Source organism: Oryza glaberrima, chromosome 1, assembly GCF_000147395.1.
Source record: "Oryza glaberrima chromosome 1, OglaRS2, whole genome shotgun sequence".
Lineage (NCBI taxonomy): Eukaryota > Viridiplantae > Streptophyta > Magnoliopsida > Poales > Poaceae > Oryza > Oryza glaberrima.
Window position 1 is genome coordinate 27,082,917 of NC_068326.1, and position 25,758 is coordinate 27,108,674.

The following is a 25,758-nucleotide window of genomic DNA, read 5'->3' on the forward strand; positions in this document are numbered from 1 at the left end:
CAAACAAATTGCTTCCAAGATACTCCTAACTTCCAAGATAAATACATGCGTCACTCTAGTACAGTTCTACTTGTACACTGGCAATTTATATTTTTTTATTTTTCTCCTTAAATACACATAACAGAGGAGTATTAATCACTCTGAACAAGTGGATCCTGATTGTCAGTGTCCACCAGCTAATCACCCAGTGACCCAACTACACAAGGTTATTTTCTTATCGTTTTATTCTTAACTTCTTTTTTTATGAACATTATCTCGTTCCAAACCTCACCTCCTACACTCCCTCCCCACCCACCACGGGGATCAGGGATGCGCATCATGCATCGGACGGTGTATAATTGTACACGTGGAAGGTGGCCTGTGGGGCCACCGCGGCCAGGAAGATCCTGGCCGTCGCTTCCTGCGACACCAACGCCGCTTCCTTCTCCACGAGCGCCGCCGCCACCACGTCTCCGGCGGCGCCGCCCCCGGCGGCCACCATCCCTATGATGGCCGCCTGCACGGGGCCTAGTGTCGGATTATACGCCGCGGACTCCAGGCATCCTCCGGCGTACACCTTCCCTTCGCCGTCCGCCACGGCGAATCCCGACGGGCACTCGCTATACGGCGCATGCGCCGCCCGCGCGGCCGCCTCCGCTGCCTCCCTTAGGCGCGCCTCTAGGTCACCGTGGGCGAAGCCATTGGCGACGGCGGCGGGTTCGCCGAGAGGGTTGTCGTGCGGTTCGAGGACGAGGGGGACGTGCTTGGGGAGGAGATCATGGGGCCCGAAGGGGCGCGGGAGGAGGGACGCCACCGTGCGCCACTCGGGGGCGCAGCCGTCCTCGGTGTCGGAGGTGACAATGATTCGGATCCCACCGGCGCCGCGGATCTCCTGGAGGAACTGGCGGCAGTGGCCGCAGGGCATGTGGGAGACGGCGACGGCGCGCAGCTCCGACTCCCCCGCGGCGGCCGCGTTGACGACGAGGAACTGCTCGGCGTGGACGGAATGGGACAGCGGGAGGCCCCGGAACTCGAGGTTGACGCCGGCGTAGACGCGGCCGCTCGCGCCAAGGCCCACGGCGCCCACGGGGAACCGCGAGATCGGGGCACGCGCGCGCCGCATCGCGGAAGGGACGAGCAGCGGCAGCAGGTCCTCCACCGTCTCCACCCCGGCCGCCGCCGCGGCGCGCTCGGCCTCCTCCGCGCTCATCACGAACCCCAGCAACTCCACCGCCGGGGCAGCGTCAGACTTCGGCGCCACTTTCTCCTCCCCCATTGCTTGAGATCTATCTCTAATCCGTGCAATTTAGTGTACGATTTCGCTGCCTTCTAATCGCGTTTAGCACTTGTGCTTAGACGTTTCCTCAAAGTGTGGAGGAGATGAGAGAAGAGGAGGGGAGGGGGAGGCTTACTGGCCGTGGCGTGAGGGTATTTATAAAGGACACGAGCGAATTGTTTTCTGCTCTCTCTCTCTCTCTCTCTCTTTTTTATGCAGCTTTCGAGAGGAAAACGATGCACAGCGATAAATCTCACCCGCTAGGTTGCAGTCGACGTGTCACGGTGCGGTCTGACCACTCTGCCATGTTGGCAGCCAGAATGATATGGTTGCTAGACAACCAAACAAGTGTTGGTGAGGGGACTGGAAAATATGAGACAAAAAACATTTCATCAAATGGCTTATACAAGTTTGGTACTACCAGAATTCCCATCGATTGTGCAAATAAATTGCGTTCAATTATGTCTGCCAAACTTGGCCGGTGATATTTAATCAGACGGTCCAAATGATCGTCCGTTTGCTACCTACCTAATCAGACGAGAAATGCACGGTGCGATCCGAAAATACAAAGACGGTCCGTTTCAAAGAAGAAAAGAAAAACTAAGACGTCGCTGCTTTCGCGGTCCTTTCCTTGCAAATGTGCGGCTTACAGTTACAGTAGCATGGATGTTGATGGGGGAGGTCTGGTCCATAATACTTCTACGTATATAATTGAAACAGCTCTCATCATGGAATTGTTAAATTTCCTGGGTATCATGCTGCATTTGGTTGCCAGCCTCGTATGATTCACGTTCTCGTGTAAACTATTGTTATGCGGGGCATGTCCATGCAGATCCGATTGCGCCGTCTCGCGTCCAATCTGATCGCTTTCTTCCTCCGAGCGAAAACGATGCCGTGTGACCATTAGACGAAGAAGAAACCAGGGCACGCTTTGCACGCCCGGTGAGTGTCTCACTGTTTGGAATGATCAGCAGCTAATGAAACTACGACACGATGTGTTAAATGCTGTCTGATCAATGAGAAATAAAACGTGCTCGGTTAAGCGAGGTGAAAGAGATGGGTTGCATTTGGGGATTGGAAAGAAAATCAACCGCTTGACAGGAACAACTACTGAAGAAAACTTTGTAACTCAGGAAAGGGAAAGGGCTGTTTAAGAATTAATCACGGTTGCATTATCTCGATGAATGTCCGGATGAATGCAACGTCTCATCGTGTTCAAGTTAGGGCATGGTGTTGACGGGGGAGTATGTGTGTCATCAGTGTACGTGTGCTTTCGAACAAAGCTGTCATTGACAGGGACGCCTCACTCTCTCAGCACACAGAGATTGCAAGAAAGCCAGTGAACCGTGCATCGGACTTGCACTAAGCTGATGCAACAAAAGGGCAATGCACTTGGCAAAGCAAGCGCGCACATTGGGAGACGTGGATTTGTGGCATGTGACTCTTCGCCGTGAGATTGCTTAGCCCTGCGTGCAAGCAAAGCAGAGCAGGGCCCTGTTTTGAGAATTGTTAGATCGTCTAAAATAACAGAGCAATTGAAGATTTGTAGATGTGCTCGCCGATCCGTAAAGACTAGTAGCGTTCGAGAAATTTTCATAGGTTAGAGGGTATTAGCACCTCACTCTTACTCTTTGGTACTCTGACCCATAGAACACATTGTATAATTGGTTGGGAGAAAATGAACTTATCATAGTACTACATAATTCCTACACCAATCAAAAAAAAAAAGAATTGTTTAACGTGCTATCAGATTTATATAGCCCAACCTGCAACCTCTTCTTGAAAACCACCTTCTTCTTTGAGTTCAAAGCGTGACACGTTATGCTCTAGTAATTTTTGCCATTCCGCCACCCACTGTAATCCATCTAGTGATTGGTTGCCAACGAGAGGAAAAAAGGTCAGGTTTCAACAAACTGATGGGTGAAAATGCCCAGATGGTACAGTTTTACGGTATCAAATCCTTAAGAATCTTAAAGTTGTTCTTGGGAAGCTTTTTTAAACCTTAAGGAATGTCCCCTCATTTACCTAAAACCATTCAAATAGTTATGAAAAATTCTTTTAAAAAACTTACAAAATTTATACAACATACATATATCATTCCACAAAATTTTAAGTCAAACTCAACAGACACATTGAGATAAAAAAAGACTAGCTATATTGGGCTTTTAAAGGAGTAAAGATATTCAGATATGAATAGTAGTGGTATAATTCATATCTGGATTTGTTTTTTTTCTCAATGTGTATGTCGAATTTGTACTTCAATTTTGTGAAATACTATATGCCATTGTCTCTACATTATCAAAATATTTTAAATTTTTTATAACTATTTATATTGAATTTGAAAGAAAAAGATATGAGACGTCCTCCACTCACGTTATTCTTTTGACATTCTTCGTAGTTCCTCTTGCTTCGAATCCCACCCATATAATGCAAGTGTGCGAGCAACCAAACAGGCCTACAGTTTCTCATTGATAACTAGCATCTCGTTAATACCTTCCATATGAGCATTGGACCATGAAGTTGCATTCCGGGATTCAGACTGCTCGAGGCACCCATAACAATCAAATAAAGATATCACGATGGCACAAAATATTCCTGCTTATCTGCGTTTTGAAGACACCCTCTCTGCCGGATAAGTTATTATTCTCTGTTCCGGCCTGAAATTTATCTATACTTTTTCCCATTAATACCTGATCTGATCTTTTCGTTCTCAATCCGAGAAGGATAAAGAGATTCGCCGATATGATGTATGCACGATCGGTCACTCCGTCCTTCCTTCGTCGTGCCGTCTTATCTCTCATCTCGACGCAGCGTTCGCCGAAAGCTAGCCCCGGCCGCCGGTTAGCCAGTTGCTAGTTGCTACGCCGAGCCGGCGAGGTGCTGTGTTTTTCTTTTTCCTTTTTTTTTTCTTCTGAAGCCGCGCGCAACGTCTCGCACCATAAAACCTCCGGGTTCCGCCGTTCCGATCGGTGCGTGGGTCGGTGGCGATCGCATCTGGGATCAAACGCCCGGCACGCAGCGCAGGCACACTTGCACATCGGAGCGAGCAACCGAGCAAGTGCATGGATGCGTTCTTCCGCTACTCTTATACACCGGAAACTGTATTCTGGTTACCGTGATATTGCGGCTTCTCTTTCGAGCCGTCGTTCTCGCAGTAGAACAAGAATCCGTGCCCGGTCGATCGGTGAACCTGGGTATCAAGACGGAGGTAGTTGTAGATTCCAGATTTCCTGAATCCCGATGTTGGGTATCCTGTTCGCCCACTATTTGTACGGTCCGCTGTCCGCAGCCGTTCACTGGCAATTGGCGTGCACTTGTCATGCTTAGCAGTCTGCCTCGCATGGCACTGGTGATAGCAGAAAACTTCTCCTACAGCGTACTAGTTCTGAGCCAGGACCAGCGCGATACCACGGTAGAATATTAAGGGATCGGGAGATATGGGAGCATGTTCTTTTGCCACGTCAGAAGGACTGACGTGGTAAAAAGGTTCACATTCTAAAAATAAGTTTTCGAAGGTTTTATTGCTAAAACCAAAGAAATAAAAAGGTTGAAAAAATTAAAAAAAATCTCACAATTACAACTACCGTCTTTTTTTTTTACCCTAAGAACTTAGTCGTCTGCTTGACTGATTTTGAATTTTACAATTTGATTTTAGAATTAATTTCTTTGTCACTATCGGTGCCCACCATCTTTTCATGTTTACGAATGATACAAATAAAAATCCAGTTAAATTTGTCTTTCAAAGTCAAAATTCAAAATCACTTTTCACTATAATCCAAATATAATGCTCAGTTTGGAACACGATCAAATGTCCTGTGCGTGAAATTGTCGTAGTCACATTTCTTGCCCCTCTCCAATACCATTTGTTTATGCTTTCTTAATGCGTGTATAATGGGGCACAGGTAGGTAGTTCCATAGTGTCGTGGAAGTGGTAACTATAAGTTATGATTTACAGCTGTTGCAGGTATAAGAAAAATATTTTCCGGTTCTTTGACACGAGAACCACGTTGTTTTTATTAACCTCCTCCATTCTTTATCCTAACTACGTTTAATTTGTGAATCAGTAAAAATATCCTTTTGGCTCTCTGTGAAAGACTTCAAGTCAGTCGCAACAGATACTTAAAATGAAAAAGGAAAAGTCGCAACAATTAGCTGGTTTTGATTACTTCCAACTTCCAAGAAGGCAATAACCAAAATTTTTCTCCCATGGCCCTGCTAGTTAGCTGCCACGCAAAGTAGAAAACACAACACTATACACAAAAAACATACTACTAAACAGAGCATCTCCCATGGCCCTGCTAGTTAGCTGCCACGCAAAGTAGAAAACACAACCCTATACACAAAAACATAGTAAACAGAGCATGTAACTCTTGTTTCCATTGACACTCCCTATTTGACACAATCTAGAACTGCATACTGACAAGATGGTTTATTTACCTTGCATCAGGTTCCGGCACATTCAGCACCAAGCAACAAGCCACAAGCGAACGTACGTATGAAATGCAACGGATGCAGAGTGCAGACGTTTTTAGTTCTTGATTTAATGATTTCCCGCCCATTCTAAAAGAATCTTTTGCCTTGACGGCTTCACCTGATCACCTCCTAATTCCTACACCTCAATCCCAGACACCAGCATCGGAATAGGAACGGTGGAAGCGATGCGACGGCCTGATCCGGCGACTGGCTTGCGCTTTGCGGCCGTCTCGCTGATCCTGTGCACGGCCAACATCTGTGCGGTGGCCAGACGGTCGTCGTACGCGCTCCTGCTCGACGACGAGGAGGACGGCGGCGGAGGCGGTGACGGCTCGGCGTCCTTCTCCTTCTTCCCGCAGACGCAGCCGCGCGGGCTGGTGTACGGGTTCTACGACGAGAGTTGCCCCGACGCCGAGGGGATCGTGTCGTCCACCATGCGGGAGCTCTACCTCGCCAACCCCAACGTCGCCGCCGCGCTCGTCCGCCTCTTCTTCCACGACTGCTTCATCCACGTACGCGTGCTCCGCGCGTCGCGTCTCATTCACAGTCATGGTGTCCTTTCTACACTCGCACGCTTGACACAACCAAGGTGTTCCCTTCCCCGTGACGCGCGTGCAGGGCTGCGACGCCTCGGTGCTCCTGGACCGCATCAACGGCGACAAGTCGGAGAGGGAAGCGGCCCCGAACCAGTCGCTGAGAGGCTTCGGCGCCGTCGACAAGATCAAGGCGAGGCTGGAGGCGGCGTGCCCGCGGACCGTCTCCTGCGCCGACATCCTGGTCCTCGCCGCGCGGGACAGCCTCGTCCTAGCGGGCGGGCCGAGCTATCCCGTGCTCACCGGACGCAGCGACAGCGCCAGGGCCTTCTACGACGAGGTGGGCGCGCGCATCCCGTCGCCGAACGCCACCTACACCGTGACGCTCGATGCGTTCGCCCGCCGCGGCTTCACCGAGCGCGAGACCGTCGCGCTCTTAGGTCCGTCCCGTTCGTCCCTCCGTCTGTCCATTGGCGCTCGCGCGCATGCATATGCATTTGATTTTTGTTGGCGCTGTAGCAGGAGCACATAGCATCGGGAAGGTGCATTGCAGATTCTTCAAGGACAGGATCGACAACTTCGCCGGGACAGGCGAGCCTGACGACACCATCGACGCCGACATGGTCGAAGAGATGCGCGCGGTGTGCGACGGCGACGGCGCCGCGCCGATGGAGATGGGGTACTACCGGCAGGGGAGGGAGGTGGGTTTCGGCGCGCACTACTACGCGAAGCTTCTCGGTGGACGGGGCATCCTGCGGTCGGACCAGCAGCTCACGGCGGGGAGTACCGTGCGGTGGGTGCGCGTGTACGCGGCCGGGGAGCGCGGCGAGGAGGTGTTCCGCGAGGACTTCGCGCACGCAATGGTTAAGCTTGCCGCGCTTGAGCCGCTCACCGGGTCGCCCGGCCACGTCCGGATCCGCTGCTCCAAACCCGTGGAGTAGTTCAGACTTCAGAAGTTCAGAGCTTTGGCTGTAGGTACTACTCCAAGGTAGTACTGCTGGACTAGTGTTGACATTCAACCTCGCTCTTGTTCAGAACAGCAGGACTACAGGACACCTGATCAGTGATCACTAATATTTTGTATAGTACTCCAGTATTTATGCTGGCCTAGAAACACGACTTCCAAAATACAGGACACGGCGTCTACTCTTATTTCTACCCTTTTATTCATAAAGTGATTTATGAAAACCCTGTATCTTGAGGAGTAAAAAAACACCGGGCATTCACATTTTACAAGAAAAAGCCTCTCTCAAAACAAGCACCCGCAACGTCATGTTACAAGCTTGGCATATAATGTTATACTCTCTCCATCTACTTTTGATAGTCATAATTCCAAATCTGAAAATTTTATTTTTATAAGCATATTTCAATCCAACAACTTATCATCTTAATGATTTTCTCGAATTTAATGCATGACTCTCCATTCTTTCACACATGATTGGCTATATGGGCTTTGAGAAATGTAAATATTAATGAATCGTTTGTTTACGAGGAATGACTAGTAGCATGCTTAAATGAATGATAAGTAGAACTACTTATCCTTGGTCTGTGTGTCAAGATGAAATATGACTATCAAAAGTAGATGGAGGGAGTATTTTTTAAAAAAAGAATGCAAGGGCATATAATGTTATAATAACAGCTCTAAATATACGGCTGGAATCAGCTAAAACAGAGAGGTTATTTTTCTGTCCACCTCGGTTCTCGATTCAAATGGTGAGATCTACTAATAATCCAAATGCATGAAACGGAGCATAGGTATAGATCAACTATTCCCCCAATAAGATGTGAAAAACTGAAAAATTCTGCCTAATTAACCCTACATTGTTTGAGTTTTGACCGTATGAAATGCTATGTGATTAAAAAAATAGATAAAACGAACTGCTCTGCCATAACTTTCCTCCAATGTTTTTGAACGAAAAAAATATTCTTGAAACTTTCCTCCAATGTTCAGTCTTACTCTTACAGTAACTGGGAAAACCAGTTCTGCAAAGCCAGCACAGTGCACGGTGCCGTGTCGGGTGGCTGCGCTTCATCCATCCTCAGCCCGCAGGATATCCACGTCGGCCTGGGCGCCGAGCCGCCGCCGCGCCCCAACAGCTTCACCTCGACATCCAGCTGCATGGCGCCGAGTCCGCTCTATGGCCGTGCGGTCACGAAGCTGCTCGGGAAGGCCAACGCCGTCAGCCCACGCCAGGAACGGCATCTTTCGGACCCCTTTCCCCGGCACGCAGAAGCCCGGCGCGCGGCCGGACGCGACGGTGAAGCCCGCTGCGGTAGCATCTCTCCGTGCCGTGCCGGTTGTTGGCGTGCAGTGTGACGTTGAAGACAGGGGAGATGGTGGACGCGCCACCAGCGGCGGCGGCCGGCGTGGCGAGACCGCGCACAGCCGTGAGTTGGACGGAAAACTCGGACGGGCGGCTGTAGAAGACGTAGTAGAAGGGGAGCACGATGGCGAAGACCATAAGGCCTTGTTCAGTTACGTCCGGATTCAATCTGGAATGACAAGTATATCAAGAAATTTATGATAAATATAATGAGATATTGGGATTTATTCTGGGTCGGGAATCAATTTACTTATGATAGAGAACAACAAAATATCCGGATTAGTTCCACACCTCTTGACTAGTGGATTGATTATCGGTCTCTTCCTATCTCTATCATGAGTAAATTGGTTCCCGGTCCACAATAAATCCCGGCCTCTCATTGTATCTATATAAATTTTTTACTATACTTGTCATTCCCGACCCGAATTAAATCCGGGCGTAATCGAACAAGACCTAAAGGAGCAATCTCTTATCAAGCTCGAGATGATGATCCTGTCACGAGTGCGCTATTTTGCACTTGCCGTCTTCGTCAGAAGATTGGCGGTGCTCCGTAGTATTTGGCTCGAGATCACGTGAAGCTCTTCTCATCTTGTCGACGATTTACCCCGGGATATTTCCCCGGAAATTGTAGATTTGTAGTATCATCCTGGGAATACATGAAAACGGATCAATATGGGATAGATTGCTCGTTGGTCTCGTATCTGCGTAAAATCTCTCTACGCTGGTGCCCACGTGTTACGGGATCAGTTATGTGCCGTATGGTGGAGACTCTCCTATGCCGGCATCCCCCTGGCGTATGGGAGCACTCCCAACTTCCGGCTTGGGGCGAGGAAGGCTTTGACGGTGGCGGTGAACGCGATGGGCGAGGGGGCCGGCGTGCCCGACGATCTGCTTCGGCTCATGTCGGCGGAGCGAAGGCTTGGCGTGGCGCAGGCGCGCAGCTTGAGATCAACCTGCGGCTGGGCTGGCCCGGTTGGGAGTTGTACGGCTGGGAGCGTTGATTTTGATGGGCCGCGCGGTGGGAGTTTCGCGGTTTAGAGCAAGTTTAATAGTACAGCCCACTACTAGCTCCAATTTATCTATAGCTAATCTAATAATCAATTCATACAATAGTTGCTTACTATACTATTAATATATGGTCCCACCTGTCATACACACATTGTGTCTTGGAGTCCGTGCTGCTACTGGCAACATATATGTAGCCCGCTACTCTTCTCTCTCATCTTTTATCTCGTTAAAATATGTTTACAGTTAGCTAATAGCCTGCTATTGTACCTGCTCTTACGGCTCGGGTTGTGGTTGTTAGAGCAGGTACAATAAACCCTACAAGCCGGCGACAGCATGCACACCCTGGCAAAAAAGAGTGAGCTGGACAAAAAAACGGAGCAGAGGCAGCGTGAGCCGGCGACTATTTAGTTGCCGACTGCACACGCACTTCAAGAAATGCAAAGCACCAACGACTGGCCTCCGAAATGGCTAGACACTATGTGAAGCAGAAAATGCTACATGTTGGAAAGATGGTGGGTCCCATAAAAAATAAAATATTTATGTTATAGTATTTCCTATTGTATAGGCATTAGCTACAACGTTTACTATAGATGACATGGCTATTTTTTGAAGCCAACAGTGGGCTGCATTATTGACCTTGCTCTTACTGATGTGTTCTCCCCCATTTTCCCAACCCACCTATCACGTTTTTCGCGCGCACATTTTTCAAACTACTAAATGTTGTGATTTATGCAAAAGCTTTCTAATTAAAGTTGTTTTAAAAAAATCATATTAATATATTTTTTTAAAAAAGTTAAGAAACTGTCTATTCATTTGTCGGTGATTTCGTAGACTAATTAGTCCAGGCCTATCAACTTTCACGATGGACTAATTAGTTCACGTTAAAATTGGAAGTTTGATTGAATTTGAAACGATGTGATGGAAAAGTTAAAAGTTTATGTGTGTAGGAAAATTTTGATGTGATGAAAAAGTTGAAAGTTTGAAGAAAAGTTAGCAACTAAACCAAGCCGTTATCTGGTTTCTCTCTTAAATAAGATGCACTGCAGTAGGTTGTAAACGATCACACTTTGTCAATTTTCTTTTGTGCGTTGTACTATTCTTTTTCTTGTTCGGGTTAAGATCTACTGCAACTACGTTCAAAATTGTACCCGATCAAAACTTTACAATTTATATATATATATTTTAGAAAATTATAGTGTGACTTTTGGTCATTACATGAAGAAAGAATGCGCACGGCCATAATTTTAGGCACGAGCTAGGATGTGATCCTAGATTGACAGAGTTACATAACCACGAGTGGCGGAGGCAGGGCCTGGCCAGCACGGGCAGCTGCCCGGGCTCCATGCCATCGCAACACACATTGCTCCACAGCATAAATATCATTTACTCATTAATTGCTTACATAATTACCTTGCTTCCTGGTTCCAAGGAAGGTTAATTAGATGACTAGCAAACAAACAAGCAAAGCAAGGGCAAAATCTTCATATTGCTAAATATAAAGCCCAAGCAAAGAGTTGTACCACATTCCTAATCTTGCTTTCCTAATCTATAGTAGCCCCGTACTCTTAACTCATTGACAATAAACAACCAACATTTCATTGATAAATTGTAACTTGGCAACAATCAACTTTAAGTCTATGATAAACGTACAATTTTCTATATATAGTTTTTATCTCTTGTTAGGCTTGCCCAGGCTCAAGAAAATTTCTGGCTCCACCACTGACCACGACTTAACCGCAACAACTAGCTAGTACTATCTTCAGTGTGAAAGTTTTGTGACGTTGAGTGTTCATTTTACTAGGAAGTGATCTCTGATCTAGTTTTTGTTAGTACAATGTGTCAACTTTCGAAAATGCTCATTATGGAGAGACCGAGGCGGAGGGGCTTCTATCGGGCGGCTGCTGACCACTCACTCGCCATACGCAGCGCAGAAACTAAAAGGGTTACCATTTCCCCCATCTCCCCTATCTCTGCCCTACCATGGACTTCTCCGGCGGTAGCACCAATGGCGGCGGAGTCGCGTCCAGGAGGATGCAGGCCGAGCGGTGGCTGGATATTGCGGGGAAACTCCTCGCGGCGTGGGACCTTGTCGGCTGCAAGCGGTTCATAGAGCAGACGGTGGAGACGAGCTCCTCGCCGTCACCAATGTCCTCTTCTCCTCCCAGTCGCTCCTCCACTCGAGCCACGCTGACCCGCTCGCCATCCTCAGCTTCCCCCGACACCAACCACGCCGACCACGCCGCAGTATCCTGCGCCTACCGCCGCCTCGCGCTCCTCTCCTCAGGCAGGGCAGCAACCCACCCGGGCACCGACGTCGCCCTCAGTCTCATCCACGACGCGTACGCCATCCTCTCTGATCCCAACCACCACCCGTGGCCCCCCTCTGCTGCCCTCGTCCCCCACCCTCATGTTACCTCGTCCTAGCCAGCCGTCGTGACCAAATCCCGGAGTTCTAGACGGCGTGCCCCTTCTGCTACTACGTCTACCAGTACCAGCACGAGCTCGTGGGTTGCTAACCACCAGAGTGGAGGTAGATCTAGATTTTCCTCTTAATTTTTTAATGTTTCACTCTATGTACCATGATGTTTCATCAGTTTAGATTGAAATGTTGCAGTGTTCGATGGTGTTTTGTTCTTTTTTTTATGTACTCAGATTTATTCATGTTTCAATACATTCGAAAACATTGTTTTATACGTTGTAGCAAAATGTTTCATTGTGTGTTTTGATTGTGTTTCAGCATTTATAGCATTGAAACATTTTTAAATTCGTTGGTATTTCATTCTTTTTCTCGATGTACTCGGATTTGTTTCATGTTTTAATACATTTGAAACGTTGTTTTATACATTGCAACAAAATGTTTCATGGTATGATTTGATTGTGTTTCAGCATTTTAAGAGATAGAAACATTTTCGATCTACTTGATGAAACAACGCCCGATTTTTGACAAACAAATCGGGTGCCCGATTTGTAGGGGGTGCGGTCAACTTCTGTTGTTAAAATGTATTTCGGTTTAAACCATATATGGTGTTAGTGTCTCATTGGTTGCTCTAAAAAGTCAATGCCAAAAATTTAAATTTTCAAACTTAATTTAAAATTTGATTTTAAGATATTTTTAATGTAGTTTTTTTAGCATTGGCTTTTAAGATGTATAAAAGTTTTACCTATAAATTATTATTTATTCCCTAAAGTTTTTAGACGCTAAGCACACATATATAAAAGTTTTATCTATAAATTAATTTTAATTTTTACCTACTCAAGCTCAACAAGAACTATTCGGATCATATCTAAACTTGCCTCATTGGACAAGGGAGCACCCGATGGTATAAATACAAGACCCCTTATAAGTAGAGGGAACACATGTAGACAGAACATGTAAGACAAGGCAATATAGATCTAGATAAGCACAATGTAGAAAATACAATGGCCGACATGAAGGATATAGAGACAATTCCAATCTCGCCGAGTTCATATCCGCGAAAGTTTGACTAGCAGCTAGCCATCAACCACATGTGAGAGCTCCATGCCACCACTAAGCCGCCAGAGACTAGATTAGGTTAGCTCAAATATTGTACTCGTGTGATGCTGATATATAAATGTAATACCATCTTCGACCAACAACAGTATAGGTATTACCTATCAGATAAAAGGCCCGAACATGTATAAAAAATCATGCCCACCGTCATTTTTAACTTGTCACGTATACCTTGGCACCAACGACCTCCATACTCTACAAATATCATAGGCCAGGGGCGGATCTACAGTAGAAGGGCCGGTGTCAGGCGACACCGACGACTTTCGGCAAAACTTATAACAAAACTGCTATCTATTTATTATAACACCATGATCTAAATATAATTAGCATACTACAACACTGATAGACATGTCATGACACCAACGAATTGATTTTCTGGATCCGCCACAGTCGTAGGCGGGTATAACCTGTCGACAATCATCTTGGTGACAATAGTAATAGCGAAAGACTTCACGTTTCATTCAGTCGGGGAAATTCTTTTCAGCCTTGTTTGAATTGTACATTAGCCTTGTTTGAATGACTTGCTCTAATTAAACTACACTTAGCTAAACTTAATGTTTAATTTATTTTAAATGCTGAAATATCCGATCGATCATTCATTAAAAAAAAAAAGCAAAGCCTAAGTTGATGTAACGGGGCCTAGCTAGAACAGGCCAGAGCGCGGTGCTTGACTAGTTGACTGCGCTGAGACTTCTACCCACGCACAGATAACTGCCCCTGAACATGCACAAGAGTGGATTTTGAACTCTTGACAACAGTTCTCTCGTTGTAAATAGTTATATTTTTTTAAAAAAATATATATATTAACATGTGATATATGTGGAGATTATGGATACCCCATATCTACATGACAGTTATAATTTAGTCGGATATACGGTACCAAATATAGATAGAATATCTCTATGAGGACTCGGGTTAGATTCTAAACTTGTATGTCAAGGAAATACCCGAGATCTTAGTCGGTTACGATTGTATTTTATCTATAATCCCATATTCCGTTAGGATATGGACTGTATTTTGTAAAGCGGACCTCTTCTCCTATATAAGGAGGGGTATGTGTGCCTCTCGGGGCAAGATTCTTTTTTCCAGTTTATACAATCAATAACATACTCGGCGGAATCATCCCCGGACAGGAGTATGGTATTACTTCTTAAATAAGAAGGCTTGAACCTGTATAAAATTCCTTGTCTCCAAACCCAGCCACTTTCCTAGCTTGATAGCCACCCCCTTTTATTATTGCCGAAATCTTGTTTCGACAGTTGGCGCGCCAGGTAGGGGAAGCGTCAAGTTTTTGCTGACTAAGTGCGATGGGTTCTGTCTCCGGCATCGACGACTTTGCCTTCCCTCCCGGGCAGGCGTTCCGGTTCGGCAGCCTCAACTTCATCACCAACGACTTCGGCAAGATCTCTCTCCTTGACTTGGATTCGAACCAGTCGGGAAGAGATCAGGTCCCCACGCCGTTCGGTATTCCGAACTCGGCCGAGGCCTACTCCAAGATCATCTCTCCCGAGTCGGCTTCAAACCACTCGGACAAGATCCAATCTACTCCTCCGCGACCAGATCAAGACGACGGGTCCTATCCCTCAATCCTGATGAAACTTCCTGATGATTTGGCTGCTGTCTTCACAGCTAAGACATCTCCCACTCGAAGATCTAGGCGAGCTCCGGCTTCGGCCCCGATCCAATCTAGATCCAGGGAGGTTGGCGTTATACTTCAACCTCTTGGGACAGTCTCGACGGAAGAGTTGGATAGCTACCTCAGCTCCCCTGGCGTCAGTTCTCGACCAACCGAGATCCTCGACTACGACGACTTCGGCTACCACTACGACCACGGCGACCTCGACAACTTCGACGACAGCTATGAGGATAACTACACGCCCCTCTTCTTCAGCGTATTCATGGCTGACAACGAAACGGAGGAACAACGCCGAGCCCGAGAAGCGGACCAAGATCGCGCACGGCAAGAAGCTGAACGTCGCCGACTGGAGGAAGAGCGACAGCGACAGGAGTGAGAACGAGTACAGCGTGAGCAACAAGATCGCGAACGGATTGCAAAGGAGACTGAAGATCGACGGCAACGCGCCTTGGAATCTGGGCGCCGAGCGAGAGAGCTCATTGGGCAACAAGACGTCGACGGAACAGCGGTCTTTCGCACCCCCAGCAGAACGCGGTTGCAGCAATCACTCTCCTCGACGCCCTCCTCAAGGAAGACACACTTAACCAAGCTGATCATGTTGTCAACATCTTGAACCAGACGAAGACCATGATCGCTGCCTCGGTTCCAACCAACTCTGCAAGCACCCGCACACCGACTGGTAGCCGAGTCCCTCATCTTCGATCTCAAGACTATCACCAGCCAAGCCTCAGCATTGCCGGCGCCGGATCTAGTCGCAGGAGCAGGGGACACGATGAACGGTCTGTTCGTTCGCCTCCCGAACGATATAGGGAGCGTCGAGTTGAACGACCACACTCCCCACATCGAAGGCGCCCCATCGATCTTCGCGACACCATCAATCAGTGCTGCGCAGCAAGAGGCCATCATTCACCGGATCGCTACGACGACGATGTGGACGGAGTTGCTGCCTTCACAAGCGATCTGCGTCGAGTGGATTGGCCAGCCGGCTGGAATCGAGAAATATGACGGCACCACCAATCCTGAGTCTTGGCTCACCGTCTATGGTCTTGCAATCCGCGCAGCAGGAGGAGACAGCAAAGCCATGGTGAATTATCTACCTGTGGCCTTAGCGGATTCTGCCCGGTCATGGCTCCACGGGCTACCCCGCGGCACGATTGGATCATAGGCAGAGCTACGCGACCACTTCATCGCCAACTTCCAAGGCACTTTTGAACGGCCTGGTACACACTTCGATCTCTACAACATCATTCAGAAGTCTGGAGAGTCTCTTCGAGATTACATTCGACGCTTCTCTGAGCAACGCAACAAGATCTCCGACATCACCGACGACGTCATCATTGCCTCCTTTACTAAAGGCATTCGGCACGAGGACCTAGTCGGCAAGTTCGGACGCAAACCTCCCAAGACGGTCAAGCAGATGTTTGAAAAAGCCAATGAGTATGCCAAAGCCGAAGATGCTATCACGGCGTCCAAGCAGTCGGGCACCACTTGGAAGCCAAAGAAGGATACGCCGACCGCAAGAGGGAGTGGAAGTAACAACCACAAGGATCGCAAGCGTAAGCCCGAAGAACTTGTGGCAACAACCTCTCCGTCTTCCCGACAACGTTCCCGCGTCAACACCTTCGACAAGATAATGAACTCCCAATGTCCGCATCATCCCAACTCCAACCACGTGGCCAAAGATTGCTTCGTCTATAAACAGTTTGCGGAGCAATACGTCAAGAACGCACGTAAGCCCTCAGACGGAGATCAAGGCACATCAAAGAAGAAAGATGATGAAGACGATGCCCCGACTGGTTTTCAAGATCATCGCAAAGAACTCAATCACATCTTCGGCGGACCCCTGGCTTATGAATCTAAGAGAAGGTAGAAGCTAACAGAACGGGAGATCAATGCGGTTCAGCCTAACACGTCCCAATACTTTCGGTGGTCAGAGATAGCAATTAAGTTCGACCGCTCGGATCATCCCGACCGAGTGGTCCACCCGGGGCGGTACCCTCTGGTACTAGACCCAGTGGTTCGCAATGTCAAGCTCCGACGGACTCTCATCGATGGTAGCAGTGCACTCAACATCCTTTTCGCTAAGACCCTGGACGATATGCAGATTCCTCGCACAGAATTAAAGCCGAGTAATGCACCCTTCCATGGTGTTATCCCAGGATTGTCAGCTACACCACTCGGCCAGATCACTCTTCCTGTTACCTTCGGCACTCGGGAGAATTTTCGCACAGAAAACGTTTGTTTCGAAGTTGCTGATTTCGAGACAGCATACCATGCTATACTCGGACGACCGGCTCTAGCCAAATTCATGGCTGTCCCACACTACACCTACATGATGATGAAGATGCCTGGTCCTCGAGGGGTCATATCACTACGAAGCGACATTAAGCAAGCCGTCACATGTGACAAAGAAAGTTGCGAGATGGCCCAAACCCACGAGATCACTCTCGCTCGCGAAGAGATCCGACTGGCTGCCACCACGGCAAGCGAAGGAGAGATGCCTGCGACCAAGCTGACGAAGACCGAAGAAAGCGATGCTAAGACGAAAAAGATCCCCTTAGATCCCTCTGATCCTGATAAGACTGCTGTAATAGGCACTGAGTTAGATTGTAAATAGGAAAGCGCGCTCATCACCTTTCTTCAAAATAATAAAGATATCTTTGCATGGAAACCATCCGATATGCCTGGTATTCCTAGAGAGGTGATTGAGCACTCTTTACATGTTAAAGAAGACGCCAAACCCATCAAGCAACGACTCCGCCGTTTTGCACAGGACAGGAAGGATGCGATCAAGGAGGAATTAACCAAGCTGTTAGCAGCGGGCTTCATTAAAGAAGTCCTTCATCCCGACTGGCTGGCTAACCCAGTCCTGGTTCGGAAAAAGACGGGGCAATGGCGCATGTGTGTCGATTATACTGACCTCAACAAGTCTTGTCCCAAAGATCCTTTTGGGTTACCTCGCATTGACCAGGTAGTTGACTCAACGGCCGGCTGCGAGCTACTTAGCTTTTTGGATTGTTACTCGGGATATCATCAGATCCGACTAAAAGAATCCGACTGCTTGAAGACCTCATTTATTACGCCCTTTGGGGCCTACTGCTACATCACCATGCCCTTTGGATTGAAGAACGCAGGAGCAACCTATCAACGCATGATTCAGAGATGTTTCTCAACTCAGATCGGCCGTAATGTTGAAGCTTATGTTGATAATGTAGTCGTCAAGACCAAGCAGAAGGATGACCTGATCGCGGATTTAGAAGAAACTTTTGCAAGCATTCGTGCTTTCAGGATGAAACTAAACCCTGAAAAGTGCATCTTCGGAGTACCGTCAGGAAGTTGCTCGGATTTATGATATCTAAAAGAGGCATACAGGCCAACCCGGAGAAAATCAACGCCATCCTCAACATGAAACCGCCAAGCTCCTAAAAAGACGTCCAAAAGCTGACTGGTTGCATGGCGACGCTCAGCCGGTTCGTCTCACGACTCGGTGAGCGGGGGATGCCCTTTTTCAAGCTGCTGAAGAAGACTGACAATTTGCAGTGGGGACCCGAAGCACAAAAAGCCTTTGAAGACTTCAAAAAACTTCTCACCACTCCACCAGTTTTGGCCTCGCCACATCCACAAGAGCCGCTACTGTTATATGTGTTGGCGACCTCTCAGGTTGTGAGCACGGTCCTGGTTGTCGAGCGTGAAGAGGAAGGCCATGTTCAAAAAGTCCAATGACCAGTCTACTTCATTAGCGAGGTTCTAGCCGACTCCAAGACAAGATATCCACAGGTTCAAAAGTTATTATATGGTGTCTTAATTACCGTCAGGAAATTATCTCACTACTTTCAAAGTCACTCGGTCACGGTGGTCACATCGTTTCCACTCGGGGATATACTTCATAACCGTGAAGCAAACGGACGGATTGTGAAGTGGGCCTTAAAATTGATGTCTTTGGACATATCGTTCAAGCCACGAACTTCGATCAAGTCACAAGCTTTAGCTGATTTCCTTGCCGAGTGGACCGAGCGCCAAGAAGACATGCCAGAGGAAAAGATGGAATATTGGACTATGCATTTTGATGGGTCGAAGAGGCTTACAGGCACTGGAGCTGGGGTTGTTTTAATTTCCCCGACTGGAGAAAGATTGAGCTACGTATTGTGGATACATTTTTCTGCGTCCCATAACGTGGCGGAATACGAGGCACTACTCCATGGATTAAGGATTGCCATCTCTCTAGGCATTCGCCGATTAATCGTCCGTGGAGACTCTCAGTTGGTTGTTAATCAAGTCATGAAAGAGTGGTCCTGTTTAGATGATAATATGACCGCTTATCGACAAGAGGTACGCAAGTTGGAAGATAAATTCGATGGACTCGAGCTCACCCATGTCCTCCGACATAACAATGAGGCAGCCGATAGACTGGCCAATTTTGGTTCAAAACGGGAAGCAGCCCCTTCAGATGTGTTCGTCGAACATCTTTACGAACCAACCGTGCCCAGAAAAGAAACAATTGAAGCCATGGACACTCAAGGTGTAAGCATGATCGAAGCCGACTGGAGAGAACCTTTCATAAGATTTTTGACCAAACAAGAACTCCCTCAAGACAAAAGTAAAGCCGAGCGGATTTCCAGGCGCAGCAGACTTTACATTATTCACGAGACTGAGCTGTACAAGAAAAGTCCATCAGAAATACTGCAGCGCTGTGTGTCTTTGGAAGAAGGGAGACAATTGTTGAAGGATATACATTCTGGTATTTGTGATAATCATGTTGCTGCACGGACTATTGTCGGCAAAGCTTACCGGCGAGGTTTTTTCTGGCCTACAGCTGTGTCTGATGCTGACAAGATTGTGCGGACATGCGAAGGTTGTCAATTTTTTGCCTGACAAATTCATCTGCCAGCCCAAGAGTTGCAAACCATCTCGTTGTCCTGGCCGTTTGCGGTCCGGGGGCTTGACATGGTCGGCCCGTTTAAAAGGGCAGTCGGCGGCTACACGCATCTCTTTGTGGCTATCGACAAATTCTCCAAGTGGATTGAGGCTAAACCGGTCATCACGATCACAGCAGATAAAGATAGGGATTTTTTCATCAACATTGTGCATCGGTTTGGGGTACCTAATCGGATCATCACTAATAATGGCACTCAATTCACTGGCGGAGCATTTAAAGACTTTTGTGAAGACTTCGGCATTAAAATTTGTTATGCCTCCGTGGCACACCCCATGAGTAACGGACAAGTCAAGCGCGCTAATGGCATGATACTTCAAGGGATCAAAGCATAAGTTTTCGACCGACTACGTCCCTATGCTGGCAAGTGGGTAGATCAGCTGTCGTCCGTACTTTGGTCTTTACGCACTCCCAGTCGGGCTACCGGCCAGTCGCCGTTCTTTTTGGTTTATGGTGCAGAAGCAATGTTGCCAAGTGAAGTGGAATTTGAATCACTACGAATTCAGAACTTCAACAAGGAGTGTTATGAAGAGGGCCGAGTAGACGACATCAATCGACTAGAAGAAGCCCGTGAAGCAGCTTTAATTCAGTCGACTGGGTATTTGCAAGGGTTGCGCCGTTATCATAATCGGAATGTTCGATCGCGAGCCTTTTTAGTCGGCGACCTGGTTCTGAGGAAAATTCAAACCACACAGAATCGGCATAAATTATCTCCCTTATGGGAAGGACCGTTCATAATTACTGAAGTCACTCGGCCAGGTTCTTATCAACTCAAGCGCGAAGATGGTACTCTCATCAACAATTCTTGGAATATTGAACACCTTCGTCAATTTTATGCTTAGGCATTTCGTTTGTATCTTTCCTCTTTGACTGCTAACTTCAATTTTTTCCTTGAAGTTTTCAGTCGGGGGGCTACTATGATAATAATGGAGTGTGATTTTTATCAATTCAATTTGCTTACTTGATTCATCATTGCCCTGTTTGGTCTTTCGACTTAGTCAATGACGACTGAAGATTTTTAATAGCTTTTGCGGGTTTTAGGCTCAATAAGGCTTGACAAAGGCTTTTAAGAAATCAGAAGCTAAGTATGGAACACCAAGCATAGCATAAATTCATCAGTATTGTACAAATTGAGCCTCCATCATCATTAATCATCAAAATCATTGTTATATCAATCAGTATCAGTTTTTTCATCATCAGAATTATCAGACCCGGTCGGCCGAAGGTCGACATCTTGGAATCTCTCAACCACGTCAGCAGCAATCTTGTCAGCGGCTTTTTGCGCATCATTGATGAGGTCAAGAGCAGCTTCTTTGCTCGTCCCGTCTGCAAAGCCATCAATGGCATCAATGTCAACTCTTGGATAAAAGGATTTGGTCATCACCAATGCCAGACTTGCTCCCATACTTCCAGCTTCTTTGATGTTCTTGAAGTAAGTATCCGGAGCGACTCTCAGCTTGTCGAAGATTTCGGCAGCATCAAGTGTACTCGGACCGGCGTTATTGAAGAACATGGCTTGGATGAGTGGAGTAGCGGCATTAGCGACTTTGTCCCTGGCCCCTTCAAGCCTATTGATCTTGTCAACTAAGACATCAAACTGTGCCTGGGACTTGATCTTGCAGTCTGCATCAACAGATTCACATTAACGAATCAGCATATAGAAGATAATGGCTTTTGAGGTATTGATTATTGGTACCTTCAACCTCCTTTAAAGCTGAGTCCCTCTGTCTTGCCAGTTCTGCCTTATCATTTTCCAGAGTTTGAATCTGCTTCTCCAGTTGAGACATCTTGGCAGCTTGCACTACATTGACTCTGGTTAATCAAGATTACAAAGATAACAACATAAGTTAGTTGGGCAGAGTTTGTGCGTACCTTTTGATGAGCCGCTCAGTTCAAAATTGGATTCCTGGAGCTCAGCAATCCGATCCCTCAGATCATGTTCATTCTTCCTGGCAAGTTCTTTTGTCTCGTGCAGTTGATTCCTGGTGGCTTCGAGGGCCCCGAGATGAGGGACTAACCTCTCTAAGGTTGCCGTTTTAGCTTCGTTCCTAAGATGAATCCTCTGCAAGACAGTTTAATTAGCCCTTGAACTAAATGGCAAACGAGATGGTTGAGATCATGCGCCAAAGAGCTTACATTTATAATGCGGGTTGCCTGACCAAGCGCCTTTTTCAGTAGGCATAACTCTTCGTCCTCTTTTTGCTTATTTATCACAATTCCTTGAGGCTGCATGTTGTCATCCCACCACTTGACCAGAATAGGAGGGCGCGAATCCTCAGCTGATCGTATCCGGAGGATCTCTTCTTCATCACCAATCATTGGCCCTAGTGTATCCATGAATAAATATGAAGCAATCAAATAAAGTCTGTTGCATCGAGATGATTTCAGATAGCGTGTTTACCTGTGATGATTCCCGGTCGGGGACGAGTGGACTCTTGTGTCTTCACAGGAGATCTGGTTTCTGGGTCATTGTCAGCATCCTTTCCAGGAGGACTGTTTGTTTGAGCTTCAACCTCGGGAATCTTTTGGTTTGGCCTTGTATCCGACTGGTTTCCAATCGGGGACTCCTGGTTAACTCCGACTCTAGCTTCGGCCGACTGGCTTGCAGTCGTGGGTTCGTCGCTGGGTTCTACATTGTCGCTGGCCTGCGGATTATCACTCGGGTGATGTTTTGCAGTCGGCCCGGTTTCTTTTGAGGAATCCGCTTCCATGTTAGTTGGGTCAGAGTCTTTCTCAGAAGGATCTATGTCAGATGGTTTCCTACAAGTTTTGCCATCAGTGTTATTTTCATGATGAGAGAATATTAATACAAGGAAGATTGTTATATGATTTGTACCTAGAAGACTTTCTGATTTTTGGTACAGGACGACTGGAGGTTTTCTTCTTTGGATTAGTTGGCTTCGGAGGTCTTCCGGTCGCTCCTTTATCTCTGAGCTTTCCGGTATCATCGGCTTCGTCGTCACTTAGAACCAGCTTCCTCTTGCGAGAGTCTGACTGGCCGACTGGATCAGAAGCACTTGGTTGAGTTTCAGACCGAATTTTTGGTCCTCCGCTTCCCTGACTAGTTTGGCGGCGAGGTGATTTGTGCTGGGAGATTGGAGGATCAGACTTCATCAATGCGAACTCCTGAGCATAAATGTCAAGCAATTTAACAAGAGACGAAATCATGTTTTTAAGGAAGGTTGGAACGTTTGAATACATACCGGTGGAGGAGGATTGAATGCATTGAACGGTATGACTGGCAGCAAGTGTGAATAGCTGACAACGATAGCATTTGAGAAGATCTTATACATCATTTCCTTCATGACCTTGAAGTTAAAAGAATCTGGATCTTCACGGTTTGGGTCGTGCTTGCCGTCAAATTCGAAGGCTGTGCGAGATCTCTCTTTGATTGGAGCTAACCGACACTTGATAAAGTGCCGGGTGATCTGTTCTCCTTGAAGGCCTTGTTCTTTTAGCTTTATCATCCTCTCCATCAGTTCCACTGCTTGTGCAGCTTCATCTCCCATTGGCAGTGAGTTCCAAGTATCCCGATAAATTGGAGGAAGACAAGAGTACTCGGGGAGAGCAGGCTCAGGGTTTTGAACATAAAACCAATTTGTGTGCCAGCCTTTGTTTTAGGTTTTGAAGAGCATAGAGAAGTATTTTTGGCTTAAGGTTCCCCTGAGTTGGAAACCAGCCCCCCCAACAACACATGGTTTACTCTTGTCTGGCTGCGGTTTAAGGAAGAACATGCAGCGGAACAAGGCGAAATGTGGCCTAATACCTAAAAAGGCTTCGCAGGCATGAATGAAATTGGCGATGTGAACTATGGAGTTTGGGTTCAGATGATGCAGGCTGATTCCATAGAAATTCAGAATTCCCCGAAAAAATCTTGAGGTTGGAAGGGAGAAGCCGCCATAGAAGAAATGAGCAAATACCACGATTTCATGCGTATCCAGGGTTAGGAATGCTTCGCCGAATGCCGGTCGCCACCCGATGATCTCCTTCGCTGGAAGAACGCCGTGCGCCACCATCTCCTTCAGATTATCTTCCGTCACATCGGAGGGTGCCCACTGACTCTCGAAGCTTTCTCTTTCTTCCGCCATGAATGTGAACTGGATGGTTTGATTTGGTCCGAGATACGGCTGGAAAGGGATGGGGAATCAGAGCGGTGGACGCAGGAAGAAATTTCGTGAAGTTTTTAGGGATGGATTGGAGCGGATTGATGAACCCTAGTTTGGCCGGCGCAATTTTGTACTGTAGCAGGAAATGGGGAAAAAGGCGAGAGTCTCGGCGGGGAAGACGAAGAGACGTTTTATTTCACTTCGGTGCTATTAGGGTATTGGGAGTGCTAACAGGCCTAGGCCTGCACAGTACTTCAGCCCAATTTTATTTCCAGCGTGGCCCGTTGTGATCCTTAGGGACTTAGGCATTTTTTGCTTTAGCAATTTGTGCTCACAATGATGTGGCCCGATGCTGTTAATATCCTTTTAAATGCGGTTTGATAATTCTTTGGAATTAACACGATGCAAACAAAAGGTGCCCGACAGAAAGGTGTTATACCGCTTTTGTAAGCTTTATTAGGCTGCAAAAGCTGTTTGGGTTGATTTGAGATGACTGGTTTATTAATAGTCATTCTCTTAGCATGTTATATGCTTAATTTGGTTATGGTGAGAGTCATAGCTTAGGCTATTAGACTCGTTGATTACCATGATTTTTTATCATGTTTGGTGGATCATTTTAAGAGTTTCTTACTCGGATTCCTATCAAATATGCCTATTTTTGGACCTTTTGAGTGTTCATCACTCGGCCCTTTTTGTATTTTTTATCCTTGATATGTTCGAGTTGAGAAGCAGTCGGCTGGGTATTTTACTAAGTACCATGCATGCTTCACTATAAAACCACTCGATTCTTGACTATATGTTTAGTTTTTCAACTAATCACATAGTCGGGGGCTACACCTTATTAGGTGCATCTACTCGATGCACCATGTTTTATTTTCGCCCTTCGCAGTCTTTGATTTTAGCACTCGGCAAGCTGGAGCAAGTTGAATTGAAGCACTCCGACTACTGTTTTTTGAAGGCTATTTTGTCAACTGCGAAGGTCTTGGGGGCTACTGTGGAGATTATGGATACCCCATATCTATATGACAGTTATAATTTAGTCGGATATACGGTACCAAATATAGATAGAATATCTCTATGAGGACTCGGGTTAGATTCTAAACTTGTATGTCAAGGAAATACCCGGGATCTTAGTCGGTTACGATTGTATTTTATCTATAATCCCATATTCCGTAGGATATAGACTGTATTTTGTAAAGCGGACCTCTTCCCCTATATAAGGAGGGGTCTGTGTGCCTCTCGGGGTGAGATTCTTTTTTCCAGTTTATACAATCAATAACATACTCGGCGGAATCATCCCCGGACAGGAGTAGGGTATTACTTCTTAAATAAGAAGGCCTGAACCTGTATAAAATTCCTTGTCTCCAAACCCATCCACTTTCCTAGCTTGATAGCCACCCCCTTTATTATTGCCGAAATCTTGTTTCGACAATATATCATAAACATGTTAAGTTAAAATTCAATTTCTACATGTCGCAACGAAAAGAACAAATTTGATACGTTAATTAGATGTAGTTTTTATTTTTTGCAAGATATATAAGTTGAATTTAAACTTGTTTGTGGAGCGGTATAGTACATATTAATACATATTCTCATATTTTGTTTTCCAATTTTTTTATAATTATTTAAGTGACATATAAATAATGAGGGGATATCCCTTTCGGAGTTTAGAATAGTTCCATTATCTTTAAAAAAAGAGAGTTTAGAATAGTTTCTCCACATGCACGGATGCACTATTGCACCAGTCCACTTCCCTGCACATGCACCAAACCACCAATTGCGCCACCAGTCTGTCCAGCACGGCAGCACCTCGTCGGCCGGCTGCGCGGCGCGCGCGACCTTTCGTTTGTGCGCATCAGCACATGCCCGCGTTGCACGTACAAGCAAGCAACAAGTCGCAGCAAGCAAACGAATAGCAGACGGCGACGTCGATATATCGATGCCGCTAATCAAATGAG

General features: G+C 46.8%; 3 protein-coding genes across 3 annotated transcripts; 2 read left to right on the plus strand and 1 right to left on the minus strand.

Annotated features, from left to right (window-relative positions):
- LOC127762957 (cytidine deaminase 1-like) lies at nt 1-1,413 on the minus strand. The gene has a single exon (XM_052287505.1). The coding sequence runs from the start codon at nt 1,253-1,255 to the stop codon at nt 317-319; it is 939 nt and encodes a 312-aa protein (XP_052143465.1). The 5' UTR covers nt 1,256-1,413; the 3' UTR covers nt 1-316.
- Nucleotides 1,414-5,849: 4,436 nt separating this feature from the next.
- LOC127760473 (putative Peroxidase 48) lies at nt 5,850-7,373 on the plus strand. Its single transcript, XM_052284739.1, has 3 exons — nt 5,850-6,240; nt 6,347-6,701; nt 6,784-7,373. The coding sequence occupies exons 1-3, from the start codon at nt 5,914-5,916 to the stop codon at nt 7,200-7,202; spliced, it is 1,101 nt and encodes a 366-aa protein (XP_052140699.1). The 5' UTR covers nt 5,850-5,913; the 3' UTR covers nt 7,203-7,373.
- Nucleotides 7,374-11,454: 4,081 nt separating this feature from the next.
- Nucleotides 11,455-12,166, plus strand: LOC127760352 (uncharacterized). The gene has a single exon (XM_052284591.1). It carries the CDS (start codon nt 11,574-11,576, stop codon nt 12,015-12,017), a length of 444 nt encoding a protein of 147 aa, XP_052140551.1. The 5' UTR covers nt 11,455-11,573; the 3' UTR covers nt 12,018-12,166.
- The last annotated feature ends 13,592 nt before the right edge of the window (nt 12,167-25,758 follow it).